At 36.6% G+C, this 21,712-nt stretch overlaps 1 protein-coding gene across 1 annotated transcript in view; it reads left to right on the top strand.

Moving 5' to 3' along the window:
• The window catches only part of LOC126766995 (uncharacterized), a 188,537-nt gene that overhangs the window by 86,115 nt on the left and 80,710 nt on the right, over positions 1–21,712 (top strand). Inside the window, exons 3-5 of the mRNA XM_050484630.1 lie at positions 14,375–14,517; positions 20,381–20,729; positions 20,834–21,307. Of these exons, the coding sequence (XP_050340587.1) occupies positions 14,375–14,517; positions 20,381–20,729; positions 20,834–21,307 (966 nt within the window). The remainder of the gene's footprint in view (positions 1–14,374; positions 14,518–20,380; positions 20,730–20,833; positions 21,308–21,712) is intronic.

Genomic DNA, 21,712 nt, shown 5'->3' with positions numbered 1-21,712 from the left:
AAGGGATTTTTCTTGCTCTATTGTACCGTATGGCGATAACTTTGTTGAAGTGAGACACACTTTAATTTTATCAATGATACACGGAAAAGTTTGCAATGCCTTAACAGAAGCATCCTCTACCCAAAAGTGCTACTTGTGTGGCGGAATGAGTAGAGAATTTAATTTAATTGACAAAATTTCGAAAAGAAGGTAAAAATAGAAAATTTACAATTTGGACTATCTACATTACGCGGATTGATAAGGTTTTTAGGTCATATATGTGAGTTACCAATAAAGAAATGGCAAGCATGATCAGAAAGTGATAAAAAAGTCGTAAATGAAAATAAAAATCGAATAATAAAGGATATTTAGAGAAATTGTTGGATTAATCATTGATCAACCAAAACCTGGATGGAAATACAACCAGACGTTTCTCTCCAAAATGCAGAACGTCCGCAATTATAACGAAAGTTGACTGGAGCTGATAAAAAGAATGCTACATTATTAGTGGTGGTTACTTCGGAATTATGAGTAGATATAGAGAAGTTTCGTGATTTTGCACAAAACACTTTGCTTTGTACAATGTTATCCGTGGCATAACATGACTCCAACTTTCCATAAATTCTTTATCCACGGACCGGAAATTATCACGCGTTTGATTTCCAATTGGCTGACATTGTTGGTGGAAGCACGGGTTCGAAATAAAGATTTTAAAACTACAGGGAGCATTTTTCTGTCAACAGTACGTGAGAGCAAAAAATGTAATCAGGATATATTAAAGAGATTTTTAGTTATTCAGATCCATTGATTTCAAGTAAAACAAAATTACCCGCAAAAAATATAAGAGCTTGCCGCAAACAGCTTTGAAACTTTTGAAATCAGCAGCTCCTCCAGCAAATCCTGATGATGATGATAATGATGAATCTGATAGTACAGATGCTGATGATTATAGAGTAGGGACAGTGATGATTATTAATTTGTTATTCCTTTTAAAACCGTACCGCCATGATCACAATGTATAATCATATAAATTAAAAATATTCTTCCAACAATTAGTTAGGGTTTCTTCACTGACAGGACTCCTGTTACCTTCCTAATACTTATTGCATTTTTCATTGTAAGCTTCTTCATTGACTGGAGAAAAGCAGATTTCGTCGCTGCTATTGCAGCTAGAAGGCTCTTTCTGTAGTTCAGCTTCGTGATATCTGTTACATTCTGATCCATCGGTTGATGAGTAACGATTTGTGGCATAAACAATGCGAAATTTTTCCATCTTTCGCTAACAGGTCAGCTTCAGCTTGATGAGAAGGAATCTTTTCGTTGAGGAGAAGACCTTTAATTGCAAATTTCTTTCCTTTAAAAATGATTTTACGTTAAAAACGACATATTAAGAAAAATATTGACAAAATTCAAAAGGAACTTTTACCTGTGGAACGAATTATTCATTAAGTCGTTCTTTAAAAATAGCCGAAGTCATCATAGCGGATTTTGAGTTCTGTTACTCAGTTGGACACCGAAAATTTTGAAATCAGCGTGGATTCTTTGCCTTTCCAATTGCCAAGATTTAGAGTTTATGAGTTCCAGTGTCGTTTAAACAACACAAAAACGTGATGCACTGCTTCTTTCAACGCCTTTTCCCAACTACAGACATGCGTTTCTCTGGCAGAAATTTCCAGTATAAACCAGACTCTTCAACATTATATAGCTGATCCCTGACCAAGTCCAATTCGGTCATTTTAACTCTAAGTTTTTCTATAAAAGGATTAAAAGCTGAGACTGTGCAGACAACTTTTCGTTTGATATTCCATCGCTAGCGTAAAAATCAGCTTCGTTTTCCGTTAACTTTGAATGGAGGTTTTTGGCTTCTCCGTTTGGCATTAAAGCACTTACTGACCAGTTCGAATTTTGCACATGGATAAACCAACCATAAAGAGCTTTCACCAGTTTGGACAGCTCTGAAGAATGCAGTGTTTTTCTTTTTCCAGGTTAAAAACACTCGTATTTTTGTTTTAATGCCTCAAATTGTGGTTTTAGAAACATTATATTTCTTCGCTAAGAACGTCATACGGACCCTTTTGCTAAATGACCGCGAATTTCTGAATGCTTTCAAACATTGAAACGCTTTTTGTTCATGTTTAAGAATAGTTTTTGCCTAGTTCACGTGCTTCTCAAAGTCTTCATATGCGTACATACATACATATTTATGTATCATTCTTCGGACAGGTTGCACCTTAGCCCACCCTTTATGAGATTCTGCATTTTTTGCCTGGAATTTCTCGTGCACACATACTTCTCATCCAAGCAAACAAAGGTCAAAATTGCATCAAACAAATTTCCAAAGAAAATCATTAACCTGTTACCTTGAACTAAGCGCTAAAATAAAGGGTTTGCCATTAAAAAAAGAAAACAAAAGAAGAATGGCTGTCAGGTTTCTGTGCTGCGCTGCTTGCTTCCTACCTGCGCGCTTTACTATATATCCCTCCACAAAAACACTTTACACACACAGTTCATTTTTTTTTCTAAGCAAAACAGCACAGCACAAGTACACCTACCCAAAATCACCTACAATCGCACCTCAGACAACAAATATTATATTGAAGATGTGTAAACCAACTAACGGTCATATTATTTCGGAGAAAGCAACTTCTGCTGCATTTTTAGAGAGATATGGCAATTTTGATACGCTGCTTTCTGAAAATGAATATGCCATAATACTTTCGTGGTTTATCGTCTGGGGTTATATGAGTCTTTATCTCGAGATGCGTGATGTGCCGAACGATCTCTCAATGTAATGGGAAAATTGTCGAAATTTGGAACAGTGATACGAAACCTTGCACATGACTGTAGTGATTTGTTGATTGAAAAGTACTGGGCATACAGAAAAAAATCTGTGAACGAGAATTTATAAACATATTCGTAGGACGAGTGAACTTGTTTTATATTAAATATTTGAATAAATTATAAATTCTTCAAAGAAGTTTTTTATAGTATTATTGTTTTAATATATTAACGGCTTGTGCCTGTACTCTTAAGTGGTTCTAGGATTATTTTTTTCAATAAAACAATGAAAACATTGGAGGATATATTTTTAGGGGAATTGATTATCGATATTATTGAGTATTCATAAAACATTTTTCCAAAGACTATTAAATATTTTTAATTCCAATTTGTAACGAAATATAAAATATGGAACAGGGGAGCTTCAAGGTCTTTCTCAAGACATTTTTTGTATTAAAATATACTTTTAGAAAAAAATATATATATAAAAATAATAATTTTCTAAAAACTTACAGATGTGTCACTTTGTTTAGGTATATATCAAACGATTTCTCAACGCTGAAATATGTTTTCTATACATTTATTGACCTGCATATGACTAAATCTTTTTGGCTGGCGATGAGCAGATAATTTTACGTCTTAGGCCGGTCGGAGACTTTTCGGAATTGTATGGAATATTTTATAGAGAATTGTCAACATAATATCTCTGCGAGCTAATTTGTAACTATCAACTGATCGAATAAATGAAGCAAATTAATTTTCCTGACAGTGAGCTTCTGCACCAGATGAACTTATAAAACATTTAGTTATTAGTTTGGAAGTAATATTCTCCAAGTAGAAATCTATAAAATACTACTAGTAACACCGATTTCTGGGGTATTGCGTTAAGGGGTCAGTAGGGTAATCTGACCTGTTTTTTGACATTTTTTTCATAGAAATTTTTATTCTACAATAGAACTTTTTTCACATATCATGAGGTATATCGTGGAGTGTATAAACAAATTTTTTTGGAATTTTTTGATGACATCTGTCGAAGAAGTGAACGATTCCTCATGTTTGGATCATCTGATACACAAAAACCCAATTTATTCTTAAAAAGTACGTGATTGGTTATCGTCCTTATTAGAATCATGAAAAAATGTTGATAAATAAAAAAGTTTGTTTTTTAATTTTTCTCAATTTTTTTGCATAAATTTTGTCATAATATTGTCAATAAATTATAAAAAAAATATTAATCTAATGTGGACGATACTCAGGCGTTTTGTGAACATTAAACGAAAAAATTAAGCAAATCAGTTGAGTTCGACCGGAATCATGTCCACCAGTTTAAAAAAGTGTGTTTGGAGAAAAACGCGTTTAAAGTTTGAGGTGTGCACTCCGAACGTCGAGCGGTATTTTTAATTTTTTTCGAAACCTTGCAATGGTAAAGTGGTTTTCTACATTAATTCTAAGGGTATAAGGGAACAGAAAATGCAAAAAAAAATTAAAAAAGATTACCCTACTAACCCCTAACCCCTTAAGGTTCCTGAAGGTTGTTAAAGCACATTATAATCGTTTAATATCTGGTAGATATGTGTAGCTCAATGTTAAGAACTTTGTGTAAAATTTCCAAAAATTATAAAAATTCTCGGGTGTGACTGATATCTTTTACTTGGAGGCTAATTATCGAGCTATTCATGACTGACTTACTGCATAAAATTTTTATTGTGAGTATGAGGATTTTTCATTTGAGGAATAAACAATTCCTGCTGGCAACATTGTTTGCTGTTCAAAGACATTTGTCATAATTATGTGATATAATTAAATAAAAAAAAGCTGTTGGACAAATTGTCAAAAAATAATGTGAACGCTACTAATATCGACTCGATCTAAATGTCGCACCCTGTATATAACAAGTGCTTGCTTAGGACACATAATTATATTTTGAAAACTACAGCAAATTTTCCGAAAATTAAACTTTACGACGAATAATATACTTGTATTTACGTCGAAAGTTTGAACGAAGTCGCCACAAAGTCGAAGACCATTCGGTTAAAGATTATAGCGGAAATGCATCAATAAACGGTTTATGATAATCTGCTGCGTGAAATCTTTGCAAAATACTTCTAGGTACCATTAGTGGGTATTAGATACATATATGTATGTATGTATGTATATGTATATTCTCATAGTAAGCTAAATTAATTAAGAGTTTTCTAAGTTATTGCCATAATTAAAATTTTATTATGTTGGCATAAATATTTTGCAAATGGCAAACACTATCACACCAACAACTACAATTTGCTTGCAATCATAGCGCTATTGTTTAAGTGATATGCAATTACAGCACGCACTACCACACACTTACAAACACGCACACGCATACAGCGCGATATGACACACACACATGCTTGACTAAGTACAATCCATACAATCAAGTGGCACTCAATTAGTTATATTCTCTCTACTATTCCTTCTACAATTTACATAAATCATAGCCCCCGCTCCCGCTTGCGTTCGCTGCGGAGAAATAGAGCAGCTGCTAAACTTAGCTAGCGTGAGAACAGCGCATTTTCCATGTAAATTCAGCAAAGCGAAATGTGCGTGTGACGTGCGTTGGCGACATAAATTAAATAAATTACCGAATAAGGAACTTGTCTGAGCTGAACATAGCAGTGCTTACTCAACAACAACACACACACATATATATGCGTGCACGAACGCAACTCGGAAGTATTTAATTTCCTCTGTGTGGCATCACTATCAGCAGCGACTAAAGCTATGTTGCGTTCGCTTGAACTTGGATTTTGTTCAAAGGATTGAAATACTTTCCTTTTTCTGTTTGTGCGTATAAATTCAATTTGATGCTTTAGTTGAAATGCCGTTAGTTGCTGACGTGTTGGTGTGCGTGGCGTGTTGGGAGTATTTTGATCCGCCTGACAGCTGCGTTGAAAGGCTTGTAGCGTAGCGGATGATTGAGAAGTAGTCAATAAGCGTTGACGTTTTAACTGTCAACTAGAAATTCAATGAAATGATTTTTTAGAAATAAAAGGGGGAAAATACCTTTACGTTCAGTAGGGAATTAGGAGAATTATATACACATGTAGATGTGTGTAAATATTGGGTAGTCGAAAAAGTCTTTTCGTATTTCTAAACAAACTTCAACTTATTTTTATACTCTCGCAACAAAGTTGCTAAGGAGAGTGAGTATTATAGTTTTGTTCACATAACGGTTGTTTGTAAGTCCTAAAACTAAAAGAGTCAGATATAGGGTTATATATACCAAAGTGATCAGGGTGACGAGTAGAGTTGAAATCCGGATGTCTGTCTGTCCGTCCGTCCGTGCAAGCTGTAACTTGAGTAAAAATTGAGATATCATAATGAAACTTGGTACACGTATTCCTTGGCTCCATAAGAAGGTTAAGTTCGAAGATGGGCAAAATCGGCCAACTGCCACGCCCACAAAATGGCGGAAACCGAAAACCTATAAAGTGTCATAACTAAGCCATAAATAAAGATATTAAAGTGAAATTTGGCTCAAAGGATCGCATTAGGGAGGGACATATTTGGACGTAATTTTTTTAGAAAAGTGGGCGTGGCCCCCCCTACTATTTTTTTTGTACATATCTCGGAAACTACTATAGCTATGTCAACCAAACTCTATAGAGTCGTTTCCTTCAGGCATTTTCCATATACAGTTCAAAAATGGAAGAAATCGGATAATAACCACGCCCACCTCCCATACAAAGGTTATGTTGAAAATCACTAAAAGTGCGTTAACGGACTAACAAAAAACGTCAGAAACACTAAATTTTACGGAAGAAATTGCAGAAGGAAGCTGCACCCAGGCTTTTTTTAAAAATTGAAAATGGGCGTGGCGTCGACCACTTATGGACCAAAAACCATATCTCAGGAACTACTCCACCCATTTCAATGAAATTCGGTATATAATATTTTCTTAACACCCTGATGACATGTACTCGGTTCACAACTCCGCCTTCTTCCAATATAACGGTATTTGAAAAATATGTAATTGACGGATAATGAAATCTCTATTATCACTTTATCATGCGAGAGTATAAAATGTTCGGTGACAACCGAACTTAGCTCTTCCTTACTTGTTTTTTTTTCTTAATTTTTTCGTTTACTTTGCGTCATTTTTCCGCTATAGACATTATTCAATCAGTGTAAAACTTTCGTCAGTGTTAATCGAAATTTCGAAATTTTCTTCCTCGAACGGCGAGCGGACCATTGTTGTGCTACGAACTGATACAGCATCATTGTCTAACTTCACGAATTTCACTGGTGGCTTGCGTGGCACTCTTCCCTTTTTATATACAACAATTTTTTAAAATATAGCGAATTTCTTTATAATTTTCATTAATTTTTGAACAGCTGTAACTTTTTTTAACTAAACCGAATTTATTTATTTTGTTGGAAATGAAGCTTAAAATCTCACCTTCCTAACACTTAATGGTAGTATCTACATAATGTGATTGATAACACTGGAGATATACGACTGCAACTTCGCCTACTTTTCAGTGATATAACATAATTTTAAATTCCATTTGAGTCCTTCACTTTCCAGTACACAAATCAAGAAGCAATTAATATAAAAGGCTTACAAATTTGCAACAAAAGCTATTCAAACCCCTAGGTACCGAATATTTAGACTCCGGTACCTATAGTTGACTTTTGATCGAAAATATCGGTCAATGTGTGAGACACATAATTGAAATTCCTTCTCTGACAATGGTATGTCTCTATGTGAATGGGCTGAATCGGGCCTTTTACTTCCCTTAGCCCCGGTTTTCTATATCTAATATAAAATATTTGAACTTCCGGTTGACTTTGTACCGCATATATCGGCCAATATGTGAATCCCAATGAAAATGAGGGAGCGCGTTTCACACATATCGGTATGTCTTTTTGCCTAAACTGAGATTAAGTTCTTGAGCGAAAACTTGACCCAGCCCCTTATTTTGTTGTTATCAGATTTTCGAACATCCGTCTGACTTTGCTCTATTTTTGTCATTAGTTTTTGATTGATTTCGCGAAAATAGATAAAATCAGATCGATATACTATATATAAAGATTTTCGTTTTCTAACAACCCATATGCCGAATATGTAGGTCAATTATGAGCTATGCGTATCATTGTTATATCTAAAATTGCTTGGATTCCGATTCCGGTTGCCTTTTTGCACCATAAGATATTTCCAAGGCTTTGATTTTGCAAGTTGCAAGACTATAAAATGTATAAAATAAAATGGTCGCAGCCGAACTTAGCCGTTCCTTACTTGTTTTTGTTATAAAATACAGCTCGCAATATTTTTTACTGATGTGATAATTGAATATCAACTCGCTTTTATTATACCCTGAACAGACCCTATAAAGTATATATATAAATGATCAGTTGTCACGAGCTGAGTGATTTAACACCATGTCCGAAGCTGTCTATCTGTCTGTCTGTCCTGTCTGTATATATAAACTGATCAGTTTTTAAGATATCGTTTTGAAATTTTGCCGTCATTTTCTCCGTCTGCTCGTCTGTCTGGAACTGTCTGATGTCGGTATATAACAAATAGCTCCCTCATTTGATCGGAATCAAATGCTTGTATCGAAAAACCATTTGACAAGATATATTCACGAAATTTTGTATATATTATTTTCAACGATCTCCGAAGAAAATGTTCTTGATCGGACAACTATAGCATATAGCTGCCATGCAAACTGAACATATAGTTACTAACAGAAATGCCCTGTGAAGGGTATTTAGCTTTTCAACCGAAGTTAATGTTTTTTCTTGTTTTTGTCAAAACTTGAGCGCCGAAATATTTATTTCAGGAAAGTGTGTATGTGTGCGTTTGTGTTTAAATACATTCTGTGTATTTGACGGACTAGTGTCATGTATGCAAAACATATATTGCAGTCAACAACGAAATTGACGAGTCAACACCACAATGCACTTGCAAGCACACACACATTTACAAGCACGTACATGCACATTCACATAACATCTTAGTATTTGTCTGTGTGTCAGTATGTGTGGCTGTGTCAATGCTTATTTACGCACAGACTGTCAACCGGATGCGATTTGTGTGCAAGTGTTTGTTGTACTTAGTTAGAGTTGAAGCGTTGTTGTATTGCTGTGGTTGTAGCTGCTGCTGCCATTATTGTCGAATGCCATTTCACGCTGTTGGCTGACATCTGCTAAAAACGATTTTCACCCAACACGCATAACCAAACATCTCCAAAGGGCGCACAATGTCAGTGCCACGCACACATGTAGGCGAGCAAACCAACTTTCACACACACACACGCATACACAATATTTAAGTGTGTTGCCAGCATACACACATACATACATATGCGCTTGAATTGCTGAATTGCTTGGAAAACAGGAAGCTACTCCATTTTGACCCTATAAGAGTCAGCTGTGTTGCAACGACAACAAAAACAATAACAAATACTGCGCGTTCAAATGAAAAAAACAACAATTTTTTTACCGTTTTTCCACTGCAGCGTGTTGATTTAGCTGCGTGTGACAGCCTGTGTTAACAAAGATTTATAAAAATTCCGAAAATTTAAACTGCAGCAAAAATTATAAATTGCATCACATACATGTGTGTGTGTGTGCAAAAAAGCGCAAAAATATAAATTAAATTTTTCACAAAAATTTTTAATTTACAAACATAATGAAATATGAAATATCAATTATCCGTTTAATAAAGTCAGTGCGCAGTTAGTTGTTTCTATTGTTGTTGTTTGCGCCATCAGTTTTCGTTAATGACCTTCAAGCGCTGGCGTTCTGCTGCTTTGTTGCTCAGTTCAGCTGTTGCGTTTGTTGTTGTTGCCTTTGCGGCGGATGTGTTTGCCGAAGCTTTTCACACTCTCAGCCATGATAATCTGCTTGACAATAATGCATTGTTGTTGTTCCTTGCTTTGCACTTGACAAATATGAATGCTGCATTTAGTGCGCACAGACAGTGCGATGCCGCAAATAAGGGGGCACGGGGTTGTGCTGCCATCCCTAAGGGAGTGTTTATGTTGGCAGATTGCTTGGCTTTCAAGAATTAAATTTAAAAAGTTTTTAGAGGTTATGTCTCATATGTGTACATGTGTGTATGTACTAAATATTTAATAAATATATGTAAAGGGTGATCCATTTCGAGGTTCCCTACTTTTTTAAAGAACTTCAAATTTAATGGGGAATGTTAATCATCATTAGAAAAAATATTCTTTGGCATTTATATTTTGAAGATTATCTCTTTCATTTCGACTGAGAACTGGCGAATGACAAGTGGGATGTGTTGCTCCAAGACCGGAATCGAATCGGGATTGTCCGCATAGACTTTAGACTTTACATATCCTACAGGAAAAAGTCTAACGGTATGATATCACACGATCTTGGTGGCCAATCGACCGGCACAAAACGTGAAATTATCTGCTCACGGAAGTGTTCTCTGAATAAATCCATTGATTGATGCGATGTGTGGAAAGTGGCGCCGTCTTGTTGAAACGAAATGTCGCCGAGATCACGATCTTCAAAAGCGCGATAATGGTGGTCATTGACGGTAACGTGCTCCCTGGCATCATTTTTTAAAAAATATGAACCAATAATTCCACCGGCTCTCAAACCACAACAGACCGTTGTTTTTCTCGATAAAATGACAGCTCTTGAATCTTTTTAGGTTGCTTTTCGTCCCAAATTTGGCAATTTTTCTTGTTTACATACCCATTGAGCTAGATATGAGCATTATCGCTGCACAAAACTTGGATAGAAAACGTCGGACTTTTTAAGAGCCCATAGAGCGAACGATGTCGCTTGGAAATGTCGAGCAGCTTCAGTTCTTATACATGCTGTATTTTGTATGCTTTCCATTTAAGATCTCGACGAAAAATGCACCAAGTCGTTCCAGACGTCAGTCCGAAAAAGTACTTCTATAAACATAAAGGTTATCTGGAAAAACTCGAAAAAGCACAGGAACTGCTCTTGGACTTAATATTTTTTTTTTGATATTTTACTCTTTACTAAAGAATTAGCAAAGAATACAAGTCTGTGCTTCACTTACGTGCTTTGGTTTATGCCCAGAGTTTCATTGAACCCAGTCAAAACGGAAATAACTGTTACACCAAGTTCAAATTGGCCAATTATCTGAGGCAATTAAGGTGTTAAATGACTTATTAGGCTTGATTTTCAAATTCATCCATCGCAATCGAATCTCGATTATATATATACATAATTTAGAAAATTCGGTTTGTAAGAAAAACGAAAATCAGAATCGAAAAAAAATTTCCACGATCAAAAATTCTCCAAATCCCACCTAATCTATTGAAGCCCCAAATACCGAAAATGTGGACTTCAGTATATATCGATGACTTTTGACCGAAAATATCGATCATGGGATATACAATCGGAATTCAGAGAGAATTATTTCGTGACAGTAGTATCTCAACGAAAATGAGAAAGCGCGTTTTACTCATATTACTCATTAATGAATATTTAAAATATTTTTTGAGTGTACCCGTTGAGTTGAATCAGCTCCAACAGTTTGTTTGTAGACGCGTTTTTCTCGATACCGTATTTTTCGAATTCGCTGCAGTCATTACTCGGAGACAAATGCTGCTCCGTCGGAGACAGCGTGTAACTCAAAAAATATTTAATTTTTCTTCTCAAAAATTCACTGTTTATTTTTAAATATCTAAACTATACCCTGAAGGTTTCCAAATGCATTTGTTCTTTTAATTCCTAAAAATCACCTATTTAAGACTGTCACAACAGATCAGCCACAGGTATAATTGCAATTTTTTTCTTTTTAATATGTAGCAATAAACCTTTAGAAATTAATTATTTCTTGAAAATTTCCAAAGGTTTATTGCTATTAAAAAGGAAAAAAATTCTTTAGAATTATACCCTGATTTCATAATTGAATAGGAACTATTGCATGGAACTTAATAAAAGTATAAAATATATATATTTAACCCTTTAGCCCCCTCTTGTTTTACAACTCGCACGTGCATGTTGAACTGCAATAAGCCATGACATGTGACACATTGCGCTCCACAGTACATTAACACCTGTAAATGTGTAATAAGCTAATGTGACAAATAACAGAGTTGCATGTAAATCTGCCAGTTTCTGCGCACCTGCTGGCAAGTTGAAAATCTGCATATATACTAGAGATGCATATAAGGGTTTGTATGGCATGTATGTTTATTTAGCAGTGACCTTGCAGGAAATATGCCCTTTGAGGCGTTAATGTGCGCCATTTGCATAAATGGAAGTTCCTGACAACGGTTATACGATTTTAATTGAGTCATTGTGTTTACTACTTTTATTGTTGTACTTCAATTGACAACAACTTAAATGTAATTATTGAGCTTTTCCGGGTATTCGAAACGTCAACTGTTCTCTTATATTTTTTATGATGAAATGACGTATTTAGAACTTTAATATTAATTGTCAATTAAGTGCTAATTGCTTAATTAGTAAATTCTGTATATCAAAATTAAATTCATTTAAAACGCTTATGCAAATTAAATATGTCATTAGACATAGGAAAGTTCCTGAGTACCGTTTACGAATTGACACAGAGATATGTCAGCGTCGTAACAAATTGAGCGGACTCGCCATCAACCCAAATAAGACCGAGATGATTTTATTCACTAGAAGCTACAAGATCCTAGTGGTACCGTTGCCGCAAATAGGAGACATCTGTCTGCAAGAAAAGCACCGATTTTTTGTACTGCTCTAGAGTACCAATAGAGTAGCCATCTTTCACATATTGCCCGTAGACATCGTCGAAAGGTATGTGGCTGCAAAACTTGTCATCATATTCTGAGATTCTGGGTTCCTAAAAGAACACGTGTGTGAACACTCGGAAATCCTCACTCACTTTGACTTCATACCGGATCACTTGGATCATTCTCTACCTACACACCGGCGAGGTAGCTGTGGGTGGTAAGAAGGTGTTAGATGAGAGGGACAGCGACCTTCTTTACGGATGGGCCAAACCTTGTGGGGAAGGTTGGTGGAGGAGATTCTGGATCAATATTTCCTTATTTTTAAGTTGATGTAATTTTAAAAGATGGAGTAAATATCATTCGACAATAAATGTTGAGACAGTAAGCCTCAACCAGATTCATTATAAATTTTTCTTGATGAAAAAAAAACGTGCCTCTTCGTATTAAAACTGATCGTGAGTTATTCGAATTTTTGTATTGTAGAGAATTGATCATGATTTTGAGTTAACCAATGGTAAACTCCTTTCATTTTAACAAGATTTTTGATAAGGTAATCACCCGTTAAAATATAAGAAATAATAGAAAATATCGGAAGCATTGTTTATACGACGAAACGACGGCGTTGCCTATATAGAGCATGCAATCCTAACAACCAAAAGGATGAGTCCCGAAATTTCGGGATTTCTAAAGTTGAGATTTTTTAAAGCTTTTCAGTACTTTATCATTATTATTTTAATTTAATTTATAGCATTTCATTAATACACATACTGGTAGATCCCGAAATCGTTAAAAATATGTTTTTTATTTATTTTTCGAGAACTGTATTACATATAAGTTATTATTCACATAATACGTTATTGCATTCATTCATTAATTATATTTCCAAATACTATACCTTCGATTTTGCCTTAAATTCAAAAACAAAAAATCGGGAATTCGATATTGTCTGGAATTAAAAAAAAAATCGGGATTTCCGGATTTTGGATATTAGTCTACTTCAAATTCAAAAATAAATAGAAAATCCCGAAATATATGTAGTTTCGGGATCCCGAAATCCCGATTTGTTTTCGAATTCCAGAGAAGATCGAAGTCACATTTTTTTTAATTTAAAGGAACATCGAAGTTATAAAGCTGCTAGCGGCAAAATCACAAATACAGATATGCAGTTACACATTATTTCAAACGGGATCCCGTAAAAGTTTTAGCATTACATCTGTAAGTAATCTGGTTAATACAAGTTCACTAAAAGTCTTATTGATATCTTAAATACAAGTTTCTTTTAGTTTCCTGTTACAAATATTTATCGTTTATAATTGTTAATAGGAATACATACATATGTACTATATATATATATAAGTATATATGTGTATATGTATATGTATATATATGTAATATATAATATATAATTTTACTTGAAAACTTTAATATCTGTTATTTGCGCCTTAATTTTCGCAACTGAAAATACTTAATTGGCAGTATAAAACTTCTACTTCTTTGACATACAGATTCCGCTACACGTAACATATATACATATGTACAATCATTAAAAAAGTATTACATTTCCGCACCCACAAGCAGATACATATACATATTTACGTATATTTTACATATTATTCTCGTAAAAATGCAAATTACTTTCGAAATTACCTTTCACATTACGCCAGCAGCGCTGTCAATAATATGAGCGCGCATACATCACGGTATACGAGTATAAGTAGTATTATATATTTATATTTATTTACACATTGTTATTACATACTTTTACATGTTTTTCTACTGTCACTCACTTGTCTCATTTCCTTTTACGCTCCACCTCCCACTGCCTGTCGCTCTTTCTTGCCTTTGCTTATAGCTATTTCTTCATTGTTGCTCTTTTCCTGCTTCACTTTCAGGACGCAAGCCGCCAATGCCGCCTTAATATCACAGGCGCGCTCTGGCCGTAAATTGCCGCCCCCTCTGCTGCGTTCGCGCACCCTGCCAGCGATTATTGTGCCCGGCATTCCGGTCGTCTCGCTTAATACGGATCGGCAATTTGGTAAGTACCGACATGCTCGCATGCTATTAAAGTATTTAACTTAAGACAAGACGTCTGTGTGTGACAGTCTGGCTAACAGGCAAATATTTTAATTCTTCGTAATTACTTAGTGGAATCCGACTATTCGCATTTGGTGAACTATTGGCTGATAAATAATTGTGGGATGGGGCTCATGTCGTTATTATTCGAGGAGTGTCTTCTCGAAATGGTCAGCATAGTTACAAAACAATATTATTTATTATGTTATTAACATTTTTATAGAAGTATTTCAATGTCTAGGGCTCGTATAGGGTGACTTTAGCTGGTGTTCTATGTGAGTAATTTACTTTATTGAGGTTAAGTTTGACAATTACTAGTAGAAGATTCTTTAATTTTGCCGAAAAAAAGAGAAAATACGTGAAAAATTTTTTTGAGATTACATAAAAAAATTATAAAGTTTCCAGCTAATGGTTAAAAAGTGGTTACCGAGCCCCATTCTTGTCCTAACAAAATGTAGATTCATATGTGATATATTTGACTAAATTTTTAGGAAATAGCTTAATAGCTATCATGTTTTTATCCAGTATATTCCATAGGAGGAGTATAGTTCCTTAGCAAAAAGCAAGAAAATAGGAAACCAGTTGCCTTCTGTGAAATATCCCTCAAAGAAATTTATGTGTCTGTGAATAAATAACCCAAAAAACAACGCTTAAAACATTAAGGCTTTTTAAGTTGGAAACTATAAACGATTTAATTAAAAGTCTTAAAATAAACTTAAAGTGCTATTTTGACCACGTAGCAGCGGCAGCTCTCATATGTGCCCTCCAAGCGCTTTCAGAAGACATCTTTGGTCACATCGTCCTTCTCTTCCGTTGGGGCGTGGGCGCACATGAACGATATGTTGAAGAACTTTGCTCTGATGCGGATTGTGGCTAGACGTTCTTCTCCCGGGGTGAATGTCAGGACTCGCCGACGTAGTCTCTCCCATCACTAATCCTACACCAAATTGCGCTCCATTATATGACCATTGTAGAAAATACCACAATTACCTACTCGTCTCAGTCCTTGTCCGCCTATGGCATTTTTTGAACGGCGGTGATGTCAGCATTCACTCTTCCAAGAACATCAACCAGCTGGGCAACGGCACCTTCCCAATTAAGAGACCGGACACTCCAGGTGCATGCCCTTAAATCGTAATCCTTAATGCGTTTGTAGTGGTCGTCATCAAAAGGGTGTTTCTCATCCGAGGCTGTTGTTTCCTTTTCATTGAAGGCGTTTTTTACGTGGCGAGTTCCAAACCCAGAGCACAACCATGTAGTGGGATTTTTTTTGGCTACCCAGAGGATATTTGATCTAAGACCGGAAGTCGTGAGCTGCTTGAGACTTACGTAAAGGACACTCCCAAGGGAATAGCGCTCAGAGAACTTTCCTCACTAGCGTGAACTTCTACATCTGACTCCATCCTCCATCATAGATTGATTATGATATGCAAATCTCTCGAATATGCTATAATGAATTTACAAATAAGGACCTACTTAAAAATAAATATGCAGTTAGTGTTTTAATAAATTTCACTACAATCAAAAAACATTCTTCGATATCCCGAAATATTTTCGGGTATATAATACCTATCAATACAAGTTTTGGAGCGAATGGATATGGTACTCCATTTTTACATATGGAATCACCACAATTTCGAAATTTAAATTTGAAGTTAGTTCAATTAAGAGACCATTAAAATCCATTCCACATAACAATTCTTTACAATTGTGTATCGATGTTTGATTAGTTGAAGAATCGCGAGAATTCATATTCTAAAAGGTGTTCGAGATGTTCAATCATCTAAGTTTCTAGTTCCTATATTAGATGCTGCTTATTATTTGTTTATTTGCGCACTATTTTCTTCAGAATTTTTTTTATTTTAAAAGCTACACTTTCAGCGCTGTAAATCAGACTGTTTCTCCGTTTTCTCTTCATTTGGCCTAATTTACGATGATTTCCTTTTATATTTCGGGATTAGAAAACAAAAGCAGATACTTATTAATCATTGAAAATCGCTTTTTATTTTAGAAATATTCTTTATTGAAATATATATAGACTTTTGTTTATATTTAAATAAAGTTTTCAAGCGAAAGGATTCCTCATTCAATCGATGTTTAGAGTGCTCGAAAATGCAGTTGCTTCGTTAGAAACTTAAGATCTTGCATTGTGGTTGTTGTTGTTGTAGCACTGCTGTGCAATATTCCTGAAGCAAATTCGAGGAATAGTGCGAGTTGACAGTCCTTGACGAGTCCGTTTTGGATACTTAGACCCAATTGTCGTGGGAGAGCTTGCATTGTCGTTGTGATCCGTCTTCGGCAGTTGGTTTTCCTGATTTCTTAAAAGGCAACTTGCAAATAAATGTCTGTGTACCACTCAGAACTTACTGTTCTGCTTTTTTCTAGAGGTATAGTTGCGATATGCCCAGTTCTTCCAAAAAACAGGCAACGATTTGCTTAAAAGTGCTGGACTGATCTCGTTTGAAAAAACCCGTACAGTCTACTTTCGGCCTCATACGCGTAAATACCTGTTACAATTTCATTCAATTTAATAATCAAATTTAATGTTTTAATCCGGAATCGCGTATGTTCGATATCGGAGAATTTTAGATTTAACCGATCTTATTAGCTTTAAGCTTCTTAATTCTTAGTGACTAACGTACCACATGCCATCATGCCATGCTATAAAAAAGAAAACAGAACAAATGGTTTTTTCGGTGGTTCAATTCATTTATTTATCAAAATAGCCTATTTCTGCTTCAATACAGCTTTTTGCATGGTCCAAAAGCATGTCGAACGAGTGTTTTAGCTCGTTGGACGGTATGGCTGCCAGTATGCCGGTGCAAGCCTTTTGAATGGCCTCTACGTCTGCATAACGCTTTCCTTTCATGGCCAAATGCATTTTTCCGAAAAGGAAGAAGTCGCACGGTGCCATATCAGGTGAATACGTGGAGTGGTTAATGGTTAAAATGGAATTTTTGGTCAAATAATCGGTCACAAGCTTCGATCGAATGATGGATTCTGAACAATTTTTGGTCGTCAGTCAATTTGTGCGGAACAAACCGTGCACACACCTTTCGTAAGCCAAAGTGTTTGATCAAAATGCGATAAATCGATGTTTTGGAGATGTTCAATTTTTGATGAATTTACGCACAGTTTCGATGGAATTTCCGTTGATCAAGGATTTTCATTGCCCCACATGTTGATCGTCATTTATGTCTTCAAGACCACTTTGAAAACGTTGAAAACACTCGTGCACTCTGCTACGGTATAGGCAATCATCGCCATAAACTTGTTTCATCAATTGAAACGTTTCGGTAAAAGTTTTACCAATTTTAAAACAAAATTTAATGTTGGCTCTTTGTTCGAAGCTCATTTTCGCACCGATAACACAAATATACTGATACTTAAAACGCAATAACTCATGAAATTCTCACTGGACAACACCAGATTCAAAAAGTCCTGTTTACTTTGGAAAGCTCCTTGTATTATATGTTTATAAAGTTTTCTCCTTTGCAAGCTACACTCTCAGCACTGTAAATCAGTCCTCTTCTATGTTTATTGCTTGGGCAAGTTTTCCCTTCATTTGCCTCAATTTATTTCCAACGAATCTCGCAAACACTCTGTTTTATTACATTTGTACTGACACACGGTGGCAGATCGAAGCTCATGCTGTTGGTACGGCTCCTGCGTCAGCCGTCTGAGCAGAAATGTAAATGTCAGCAATGTAACGGGTAGCTTGATAAACATATAACTCCGAGTGTGTACATACTATATATAATGGAACTTCTAAGGAAACTTTTTTGAATGCTTAGCACTTGGTTTGGATGGATGTAAAAGTTTATCGTTAAAGTTGTTGCAAGTAATTAACAGTGTGACACTGCAACGCCCAACGGCACTTGAAGGGTAAATATACGAGGGTGTACAAATAAATTGAACAACGGGAGTAGTCGGCAGAAATAGGTAGAAAAGTACCCGGAAAATGTAAAACCAAACGCAAAATATTTAATTATTCATCAATATTTATTTTGTTGCCTTCAAAGTAATCCCCACAGGATGTAATATACTAATGCCAATGATTTTTCCAGTCCTCTAAACACTTTCCATAAGCACTTTTTGAATTTAGAGCCTTGAGCTCATTCAGCGAATTTTATTTTAACTCTTCGATCGACTGAAAACGAGTTCCACGGAGCGGCAATTTCAGTTTGGGGAACAAGAAAAAGTCACACGGAGCCAAATCTGGTGAATACAGTGGTTGATTTTTGAGCGGTTTGGGGTATTTTTTTTGGTTTCAGCTCGTTCTTCCCTCCATTTCACTTGTTTGTAAGTCAAACTCATAAACCCATGTTTCATCGTCAGTTATAATGCTCGCCATGAATGTGGGATCGGAATTCGCAGGATCAAGCATGTCCAAAGAGAACTGTTTACGATACTCTTTTTGAAAAAAAATCAGCTTTATCGGGATGAGTCGAGCAAGAATGCCTTTCATACCAAATATTTTCCCCAAAATCATTCGAATGGACTCATGAGCGATGTCGAGCTCTCTTGCCATCTCTCTAACACTTGTCTGACGATTTTCAAGCACCATATCCCTCCCTGGTTTAATTGAAGAGGTCTTAAACGATCTCTCGACTGTCTTTGAAGGCTTTGTTCCACTCATAGCCATGTGTTTTTGATAAAACATAAGCACCATAAGCCTTTCCCAACATTCGCCATGATTCCGCACCTGAAATTTTATTAGAAGTACAGCATTTAAGATTCTTTGTTCGATATTTTTATCCATTATCCAGTTAAGCAGCTGCTGTAATACATACACATGGCATAGTAATTAAGGACTGTCCAGCCAACTGGTTGAATAGTCGATTCAAAACATAATTCATTAATTTTAAGCATTGCGCTTCCAAGGATAGTCTTCAGTGACTTGTAAACGGATCTTTTCCTTTGGACTCTGATGTGATGTCATTGCTTGGTTTATGATATCGGTATTTCTTATATGACAAGTATGCGATGGAAATAGAATTTAGGGAACGACTTTTGAATAAAAATGTATTTTTAGTTAGATGGATCTATGCTTGACTTTAGTATTGACAGAGCACGACCTTTTCTTATTGCTCGGTCAAAATTTACGATTTTATCTGCTGTCATGGAATTTCCAACCTTTACCCCTTTATTAGTAGTAAGCGCCACCGATCTAGAGTAACTATATAAGAATCTTACGCAAAATCCACTACCTTCTAGAAGGTAAGTAATTATGTAGCTAGCCAACCCGCTATAGTTTTCCGCTATTTAGGTAAGTTCCGCTACCTTCCTAATAGTAAGAAATATTCTGATATAACTGACTACCCTCGCTTTTCAAATGCTGCCTGAAGTTTCGCACCCACGCTATGTGCCGCTCTCGGTAGCATTAGTTGTAATTCAATTAAAGTTCCACCTCTTCAGGCGACACGCCGCAGCTGATCACCATTGACAAGTGTATGGCTAATAGTTTGCGTGTTGTTCTAGCTGCTCCCCTGTTTCCCTGCTCTGGGTTACTCTTTCGTCAAAATTTGGCTTAAGCTTTTATTGGTATTTCTCATCATCATGAGTTTGTCGCTTGTACATATATTTTTGTTGATTTGTATGTGTTGGTGTTTGTGAGCTTTCGAAGGTTATGTAGGAGTTGGCCTGACCAATCCAATTAGTTCGTACGATGTGCACAACAAATTTGCAACTTTTCCACGAAACAATTTATGTACATATGTAATTTTGCATTTCTATGTCACATACTCTCACCACTACTACTATGCTACCTCTATCTCTTTCTATTCCACTCTCTTTGAACTTACACTTATCGCGACCTCACGTAGACGAACGCGCTAGCGGTCTTCTGGGCACCAAGTCTGGCAGCGGCACAAGCACCGGCGGTGGCGGCACAAATCGTTGGTCTCTGCTCACCCGCCAAACACCGACAACACCTGGTTACACCAATAACAACAACAACAACAATATGGTGAATATAAAATCGTTGAATTTGCCAAAAGACGACATGGGTGTCTATCGACGTAAGTCCTCCGGCAGCACTACAGGGCACAGCGGCAGCAGCGCCAGCATGAGTGGCACACCAATCGTCGGCTCACAAGTGGCGGATGCGGCTTTGCTAATGCCGACCTGCGAGGACTTCGAGTGCCATGCCGCCGATGGTTCAGTGTTGTTAAGGTGAGTACCTCCTTCGTACTAAATTGAATTTTCCGTTACCATGACTTTAACTAATTTGTAAAATATTTGCTCTAATATTTATTTTCGCAACAATTGCTGTGTAGAATTCCCGCACCGCATGTTGTGGCCGCACGTGCTTATCGCCTGGCATCGAAGAAGCGCAACAGCAGCGCCAACAACACCCACGACAGTCAACAGAGGCAGCATCAACAGCAGGTGGGCGGCAGCAATGTGTCAACAGCTGCGGGTATAGCGGCAATGGGTGGCAACGCTGCCGAGCCACAACAACCGTCAACGCCTGAAGGCACCAGCAGCGGTGGTGGTGGCGAGGTAACTGGCAGCACCGCGAACACGGCGTTGACGCGTCGGCTGGCCAAGTTGCTGCACCAGTCGAGTGTGACGGCTTCGAGGCTAACGTCAGCCGCGTCGCCGCATTCTGATCACACAACTGCCAGCGCCGCTGCCACCGCAAACAATCTCCTGCCAATTATGGCTGCTGCGGCGTCAAGAGAGGGCGGTGGCCGCGATGGCAATGGCAGCTGCTTGGAAGAGGCGCCACGGCGACTTTCATGGGAGCGGTAAGTGATAATGTTCGCACAGCTGCGAGCTATTGAAACTCGTAAGCGCTTGGGTCATAGTTCAGCTATTCATTAGAATTGAAAATTAAATTGGTTGCGTGTTATAATTTAATTAAGTTGTTAACGAGACACCGCTTATGCGAGCATATAGATTTCAAAGCCATTACACAAGTATTTCTAAACTACATATTTTTGAGTATATGAGTGTCAGATTTTTGTTGCTGTATCTAGTGGGTTTGAAGTAACAAAATAGCTTCTTCATTAGCAAGCAACTCTATTCTGGGAATTCGAGTTCTATTATACCAGAGACATGAAAATAATAATAGAATATGCTCTGCTTCCTGGTCCAAAACCGGTATAAATTTAGCTGTTGCTTCAGCCTGTCGTAGATGTGACTGCGCAACT

This window comes from Bactrocera neohumeralis, chromosome 2 (genome assembly GCF_024586455.1).
Source record: "Bactrocera neohumeralis isolate Rockhampton chromosome 2, APGP_CSIRO_Bneo_wtdbg2-racon-allhic-juicebox.fasta_v2, whole genome shotgun sequence".
NCBI lineage: Eukaryota > Metazoa > Arthropoda > Insecta > Diptera > Tephritidae > Bactrocera > Bactrocera neohumeralis.
This window is presented reverse-complemented; position numbering and strand designations above follow the sequence as displayed.